Source organism: Geospiza fortis, unplaced genomic scaffold, assembly GCF_000277835.1.
Source record: "Geospiza fortis unplaced genomic scaffold, GeoFor_1.0 scaffold503, whole genome shotgun sequence".
In the NCBI taxonomy this organism is placed as follows: domain Eukaryota; kingdom Metazoa; phylum Chordata; class Aves; order Passeriformes; family Thraupidae; genus Geospiza; species Geospiza fortis.
This window is the reverse complement of record NW_005054654.1, coordinates 44,556-52,838: the sequence shown is the minus strand read 5'-3', so window position 1 is coordinate 52,838 and position 8,283 is coordinate 44,556. Positions and strand designations below refer to the sequence as shown.

At 53.1% G+C, this 8,283-nt stretch overlaps 1 protein-coding gene across 1 annotated transcript in view; it reads right to left on the bottom strand.

Moving 5' to 3' along the window:
* Nucleotides 1-7,169: 7,169 nt before the first annotated feature.
* MYOCD (myocardin) overlaps nt 7,170-8,283 on the bottom strand; it is a 34,192-nt gene continuing 33,078 nt past the window's right edge. Inside the window, exon 12 of the mRNA XM_031064913.1 lies at nt 7,170-8,146. Within this exon, the coding sequence (XP_030920773.1) occupies nt 7,584-8,146 (563 nt within the window). The 3' untranslated portion in view covers nt 7,170-7,583. The remainder of the gene's footprint in view (nt 8,147-8,283) is intronic.

Genomic DNA, 8,283 nt, shown 5'->3' with positions numbered 1-8,283 from the left:
CAAGTAATAATAAAAAGCAAACAAACAAAAATTAGGCGTTGTCTGTCTGAACATTAAGAGACTTTGCCTGGAGGGAGAAGAACTTGCTTAACCAACGAGATGCTTTGCCTTCTGGAGCTGGAAAGGCAAAGGAGAATTTTATTCTTCACAAAGTGCAATAGATTTACTGCTATGAAATTCTGTTGCTTTACAGTCGCAGTGTACTTTCTGGGGACAGTGTGCTCAGCTGAACTTCTGTTAAAGAGAGATCATGTTAAATATAGTGAATATGTCTTTACCAAAAATATGTTGCGTTGAAAGAGGCTAACATTAAACTATTGAGATGGGACATAATGTATTCTTCCTCCTTTTACCAAGCCAGCCACTCTTCACTCTTAACTAGGTGTCCTGTAAATTGTTACCTGGTAAGATAAGACCTTTGACCTGAAGAATTATTAAACTACTTGATTGAATTTAACCTGCTTGTTGACCTGGTTTATAGTGCACAGTGCTCACCCCCCACTGGCTTTGCTTTGCCTTCACCCAGAGCCATCCACAGAGGCTGCAGCTGCTTGAGTGGGCCACCAGCTGATGGCTGTGACTCCTGGCCAGTGTTTCTCGTGGCCCTGCTGTCCCCAGCCCTGCTGCTTGCACCTGTGGCACGGCCCAGCCTTCCCAGCCCATGTCCTGAGCTCCTGAGTCCCACTCCAAACCTGAGCTCATCTCCTTGCTGCTGCAGGCGGGATGGAGGGGTGCCCACCACACCCTGCTGAGCTCGCTGGAGACACTTCACCTGGAGACTGAACCTCCTTGGGACCTCCACAGCTCCTGCTGCTGCACCCTGAGCAAGCCTCTCTGAGGTTGTGGGGTGCACAAGGAGATGAGGTGGAGGTGAAGGAGCATCCAACTCCTCTCAGCTGGCCCAGCAAGGCCAGGCAAGCTGTTGTCTTGTGGTCCATTGCCAGGCAAGCTGTCATCTTCTGGTCCATTCCTAAGTGAAACAGCACATCAGGCTTTTCTGTTTGCTTAATTGACATATTTTTCAAAGATTAATTTTTCCCCAGAACTTTTTTTCCCCCCAAATACTGCAGTTTTCAGGTGTTTAGTAGCACGCCAGGGATGAAATGGGGGCTGCAGGGTCTCTGCTTTCCGTTCTGAGCTGATTTAGGTGCTTGGTAGGACTTGTGATCAATGTTAGAGCAGCCTCCCATCAGAGCTCAGCAGCAAGCCTGGACACAGAGGGAATGAAAACACCGTGGTGCTGGCAGGATCCCCAAGGAAGGGCTCCCCACATCCAACCAAAGCCACCATGCACAAAGCAGCCCGAGGCTGAGTGAAGACCAAGCAGCACAGCCCAGCTGGGAAGGAGAGCTGAGGCCCTGGACACAGCTGCTGTCTGTCTGTCTGTCTGTCTGTCTGTCTGTCTGTCTGCCACGGAGGTGACACGTCCTGGGGCTCCTGCTGGCACTGTGGGCTCCCTTGGCCCTGCCCTTCCTGGATTGTTCTTCTCGGGCTGCTCCTCAGGCAAGGCAGAGGTTTCTGCACTCCCTGCTCCCTGTGGACAGCTCTGGTGCCTCCTGCACAGAGATCAGTCATGCCTGTCTAAAGCAGCCATTGTGTCCCCTCCCCAGAGCCTTTCTCAGGCAAATCCCCGTGGAGCTGTGATTCCTCTCTCCAGCCTTCAGCCCCTGGAGTGGGACTGCAGGTGCTCCAGGTGCCCAGGGCTGCTGGCTGTGGGGATGAAGAGACCCAGAGCCAGCAAGGGCAGCCACAGGTGGGGCTGCACCCTCCCTCTGGTGTCAAAGTCTGACTCCTCCTGGCAGCAGGGAACCCAAAAACCTCTCAGAGGGGCAGCACTGAGATGGAACCTCCCCAAACACACAGGACTGCCTCGCTCTGCCCTGTTGGGATGGCTGGGTCTGTGCTCTGGTGCTGTCCCATGTCCAGCCCAGGACCAGCTTGCTGGGAATGGAAATGCAAAGCTTGGAGCTGCCAGTGACAGGAGGGAGGTGCTGCTGCCTGGGTGGCTGTACAGGACAGGTTTAGCCTATTCAACACAGATTCTTATAAATTATTAAGGGTGCACCATTTATTGCAATGTATCTATTAAAGAAAAACAAAAAAGAAAAAAAAGGTGTATAGTGTTCAGAAGCTGTGAAAATAGTGTAAGAACTGTACATTGTGAATTCTGGTTATTATTTTTTTTTTCTTGTACCATAGAAAAAATGTATAAAAATATCAAAAAGCTGATGTGCAGGGATGTTGCCTTATTGTCTGTAAAATGAAGCTCAGGAACATAAACTGCTTCAAAGAGCTTCCGAATATTTTATCCGGTCTCCTGGTTTGACTTCCTCCTCTATTTAAGCTATTCTACATGGATCAGAGTGTTTATGTAATAGTTCTATCCTTTTGCCTGCAGGTCAGTTGTAATAAAACTAAGATGCGACTGTGACCTTGTTATTTTCATTTTGTAAGGTCAGACGTGAAGGGGAAGGTTCACTAAGAGCTGTGGAACGCCTCCCTTCCAGGCCTGGCCTCCAGGTGGAAGAGGAAAGCAACCTTCAAATCTTCTTGTGCCAAATGAAGGAGGTGAAGGGAGCTCTGGATGTATTTTGTGTCTCTGGAATTCTGCTGGGCAGCGTTTGGGCACCTCTCAGGCGAGCAGTGTTTGCAGCACAGGGAGGTCCTGGTGGCTCAGGACACCTTGTCCCTGTCAGGAGGGCAGGGGGCTGTCACTGTAGGACATGAAAGAACACAAATGCACACTGCTGCTCTCAAGGTGAAGAAAAAGGGAAGTTTATTTTCTGACTCCAACATTTATAGTTTTCCTAAAGTGACAGTGGATTGGAGGGTGACAGTGCCACCTCTCCAATGGCACTGGTCAAACTAACAGTCTGTCAACTTTCTCCTCTTCTATAAAAGAATGCAAAACAATGAGTTATGCAGAGAAAGCATGTGAGAAAGTTCACTATAAGAATGTCAACATCAGAAGGCTTAGAAAATCTTAAAAAACCAGGGTGACAGGGGGCTGTGCCCACCCTCCAGGGAAAGGGCAGCTGGAGCTCTGATGGTTACAAGGTCTGCAGCACCCAGATGGTCTCAGAGTCCTGGGTAAGTCCTGGTGCTGGGAGGTCTCTTCTGCCTGGAAGCTGTGGAGGGCTTGGAATCTGCCCAGTCAGAGCTGGACCCCAGCAGCCCTACTGGGAAGGAAGAGGAGCTGGTCACGAGTGCCTGTCCTGCTCCACTGGGCTGGATGGGACAGGCCAGGAGTGCCCAGCCCAGAGAGGGAGAGCAGAGCATCCTGCAGGGATCCCTGCTCAGGGCAGACCTCAGGATCAGGAGTAGTTGTGTGGCAATGTTCCTCACTCGGGGTCACCAAATGTGGAATTTGCAGGCAACCCCAACAAGGGAAGAGATGAGAATCTTGACTCCACGTTTCAGAAGGCTGGTTTATTATTTTATGATATATATTATTTTAAAATTATATATTAAAACTATACTAAAAGAATAGAAGAAAGGATTTCATCAGAAGGCTAGCAAGGAATAGAAAGGAATGATAATAAAATCTTGTGACTGACCAGAGAGTCCGAGACAGCTGGACTTTGATTGGCCATTATTTAGAAACAACCACATGAGACCAATCAAAGATGCACCTGTTGCATTCCACAGCAGCAGATAATTATTGTAATTATTATTTCATTTCTGAGGCCTCTCAGCTTCTCAGGAGAAGAAGTCCTAAGGAAAGGACTGACACAAATCACTCCATCTTTCCCTGGGCTCAAAGCGAGGTAAGGGGCCCAGGGAAAGATGGAGTGACTGCTCTGAGGAACAAGAAAAGGAAAATGCTGTATTTTGCCTTTATGTTTGCAGCTGTGCAAGTGCTTGGAGAACGAGATGAGGCACAAACTCCCTCTCCTGGAGACACGCGGCACTTTCTGCTGGAAACAGAACAGCAGGGCAGTCTGGGCTGTTCCGGGGGACATCTGCCAGAAAACCTTTGTCTTGGCATAAATCCATGCCTCCCATCAGGAGAACCTGGTGTGGACAAGCAGGAAACTCCTGCTCAAATTGAGCAGAAGAGCTGGGTGCAGGGGTGTCACCCTGCAGGTGTGGCTATGCCCCCTTCCCTTCCCTTCCCTTCCCTTCCCTTCCCTTCCCTTCCCTTCCCTTCCCTTCCCTTCCCTTCCCGCTGGGGTTTGGGGTGTGTGGGAAGGCAGATATGGACACTGAGAAGATTTTCTGACTTTCAGGACTGTGTGTGGTAAATCCTGTGGGGTTCCATGCGGAGGGAAACTGCCTGAACCATGACCTGGGAGCTGCTGGGGAGATGCTGAGGATGTCTCAGTGCCTGTGCTGGGGGAAGCACTGCATGGTGAACTGAGACAGGCAGCTCACATTTTAAAAAACTTGCTAAAGGCATGAAAAATATTAATTTGACTCTCAGAACATTGTTTGTTTGCTTGTTTTGTATTACTTCTGGTTTTTCAGGCAGCAAGACTGAGGGAATCCTTCAGCTTGGTGTTGAGAGAAAGGAAAATCCCAGACCCCCAAATTCCTTGGGACAGGCTGTGTGGGAAGATCAACTACACATGGAAGAGTGAATGAGGGCTGACTCAGGGCAGTGGAGGGGAGGGGTCCTATCCCACTGGCACACCCTCTGCTTTCCCAGGAGGCTGCTCCAGGTTGGCTGCAGGACCAGGGGCCCAGGCAGAGCTGGCCTGAGTTCTCCATGCAGCAGAAAATCTGCTGCTGGTGTCCTTTGGGGCCTGGGAGGAGACTCAGGAGACCCTGTGATCCCTTTCTCCGCCAGCAACAGGAGCCTGGTCTGGACTCAGCCTCCCCAGGTGCTCTGCTCCAAACCTTGGCACCTGACAGGCATCCCTCCTGCCCTTCAGAGCTGCACCGCCCCCTCTGCCCTTTGCCTTTTGCCTTTCACAGCAGCACGGGCAGGGGAGTGCTCCACTCCATGGTCATTCCTGAAATAATCCTAGGCTGAGGCTTGTCTCCTCATCCTCTGAGTGACCACCACCAGGCTGTTCATCACGGCACACCTGGCTGCAGGGTGTGGTTAGACATTAAAGATGCTCACAGGAACTGGTTATTTGTTCATCTACATCTTTTCAGGAGCACCTGAGCCATGTCTCAGGACCATTTCACCTTTAGCCCACCTGGGCAGTCCCTCCTTGAATACAGGTGGGCAAACACCTGGGAACCTTTTCTAATCATAGGGAAGATGTGACAAATGTGGAAACACGTTCAGGGCTGCTGTGGAGAAGGAGCCAGGGTCCCCCAGGGTCCCAGCCTGCTGTGCCTGTGGGCAGGGGGAGGTTTGGCTGTGGCAGAGCTCTGTACCCAGCACCCTGCAGCCACCTGCCCAGTGCTGACAGAAACACCAAGGGGCTTGGGCAGGGGGTCAGCTCTGCCTTTTAGGGGGACACAAGGAGTGGGGGCTACAGGAAAACAGAGCAAAGCCAGAGCCAACAGAAGAAAGACAGGAGGCTCTGGCTGGTGTGTTCATAAGTCTTCCAGGAGAAACTGCTGCCATGAATGAAATTTATCTGGCCTTGAAGGACTGTGGCTGTCCCAGGGCATGGAGCTGGTCCCAGGGGGTGGCAGCTGGGATGGCTGTGGCTGTCCCAGTGGTGAAGTCAAACAGCAAACCATGAGCAGACAGAGTGGCAAGACAAGGGTTTTAATAATGAAGGTGTTGCTGGTAACATAGGTAAGGAAATGTGCTTGCTTACAGGTTTGAAGCTGACAGCATCCCTTTAAATAAGGAAATACAATTGCTGGGAGGAGAAAGTTACCTGGAAAACTCTGTACAAGGCCACAGTGGAGCAGCTAACACTACTCTGCTTCAAGTGCTCTGCATATTCTCCACGGACTGGCTTCAAAAAAATCTCTCACTTAGAAAAAGAAATTCTTTAAAAAAAATGCAACCTGTGATTGTCTATGCTAGCAGTGCCCTGTGACATTTGCACAATAGAAAAATGGTGCTTTAAATAGTGACTTGAAAGCTACTGCCACGTGCTTTATACAGCATGCAACAAGGCCAGGGAGTGGGGACACTGCCCGGGCTGCAGAGCTGCCTCCCACAGCTCCAGCATCCCTGGGGGGAGCCACGGCCGGGCTGGAGCTCCTCCCAGCAGCTTCATCTCCGTGTGCTGTCCTTCCAGTAACACAAATATTAAATACACTCAGTCTGTAAATAGTTTAACAATCTTTGTCAGCAACAATATTTACTTTGGCGAAACCAGAGTTGCGACGAACGGACGCTGTCCGCCGCAAAGCCTGCAGCGAGTTCTTTGGTGGAAGCCAAGAAGTGAAGCAAAGGCTCCTTCTTGCTAGAGCCTGAGGAAGAATATTGCACAGAGACTCCTAGGAGAAATGCTGGTGATTCCAAACGGGAGCATCACTGCGGGAGAGCTTCCTTCCCTGCGGGCTGCGGGAGAACGGGCTCCTCCCGGCTCGGCGATTCACAGCTGTTCTCCGGTAGCCTTGCTCTGGGCTGAGGGGGCAGTGACGCTGGATAGACCCAGGGAGGAGGGGAACACTGCTGGGGATGGAGGAGGGACGGAGGGGAGGATGGCAGGGGCAGGCACTCACACAGAGCCTCGGCCACACCAGGGCTCGCTTGGCTCTGCCCCACGAGGTGTCACCGAGTGTCCCTGCCCGGCCCCCCTGCTCCCGGATCATGCAAGGGCTGGAGATCACCCTGACCTGGCTGTGCACGGAACAGCCCCTCCAAAGCCTGGCTGGTCCTTTCACACGACTTGCTCCTACCTTGGCCAAACCACATCACTCATCTCTGTGTGTGCTCGGGGACACGGCTGGGCTGCCACATCCCCCATTCCTGCATCCTCAACATCTGCTCCAACGTCCAGAGCTCTCTGCTCCCAGGTCACAGCTACAGCCTGATCCAGTTCAGAATGCAGCCAGGACAGCTCCTGGGCTCCCAGCCCCTCAGGACATGCCAAGGTGCCACCGTGAGCTCGGTGATCTCCATCTCTCATCCACCTGGAGCAGAGCTCTGCGGGATGGGGCAGTGCAGGCTCGGGCAGGAGGGAAGCGAGAGCCCGGCTGTGCACAGAGGGTGCTGGGACCTGGCTGGGCACAGCCCCTGCTCCTCACCCTGGCACGGGCACGGCCAGGATGAGCCCAACAGGTCTGCCTGAAGGGCTGGAGAGGAGAGGAGAGGAGAGGAGAGGAGAGGAGAGGGCAACAGTGGGCTTCCCTCTCCATGATTTCCTGTTGCCACCCAGGTGAGGTCACCTCACCACACAGTCTTGTCATGAGCTGCTCCAGTTCTCACAAGAGTGACTGCTAAAACTGGGGAGGGGAAAGTTAAAGAAAGAAAATGGAAGTTCTTGTCAATCAAAGGAAGTGTTGTTTCAGGCACTGGTGTCCTCTTGTGGGGTTGTGTCAACGGAGGAAAACCAAAGTACCAGAGTTGTCCTGTCAATTTTCAGTGACTGGAAATTCAAACAAGTCCATATGCTGGGAAAATGACTCCAGTTTGCCCTGGATGAGGCACGTTAGCCCTGCACGTTCTGCGGCACGACAGGAGCGCTGTGCTGCCTGCTGCAGGCACACAGCCCCCTGCCTCACCACTGCTGCAGGTGCAGGTCCATGCTGGTGTTCAGGTTGAGGTCAGCCACGTCCAGGAAGTCGATGTTGAAGATGCTGGGGCCCGCGGGGGTGAGCGAGCTGAAGCCACTGGCCGAGCTGGGGGGGGGCAGGTCCAGCCACTCCATAGTTTCCCACGGAGACTCAGTGAAACTCATTTGTAAGGCAGAGCCTTCGGCAGGGGAGGGGGACAGCTGGGTGTCCATGGGCGACAGGGGAGTCTGTAAAATCTCCTGGGAGTTGAGCAGTTCGTCGGCGGCTTTGCCAGGGAAGCCCTCCATCATGCCCTCGAAGGGGGGCTCCTCTGCCCCCAGCTTCAGCAGGGCCATCTCGCTGACCCTGCCCAGGGGGCTGTTGAGCAGCACCTCCAGGTGGGCGTCGCTGCTGCCCGGGCAGTGCTCGAAGGGCAGCGGGGCCGGGGGCACCGGCTCGAAGGGGGCAGAGCCCTTGGGGACAGGGCCAGCCGAGCTCCCCGCAGACACCATGATCTGAGGCACCTTCTGCAGGCAGGAACGATCCTCCTTGGCATTGGCTGGGATTTCTGTCAACAAAGGAGAGGGCTTTGAGGTGCCCTGGCGGTGCCCACCACCACGGCCCTCCAGCTGAGCTCTCGGGCATCCCTCTGGAGACAGCTCGATCCCACGGGCACTGCTTGGCCACCCTCCCTGGGGGGAGCCT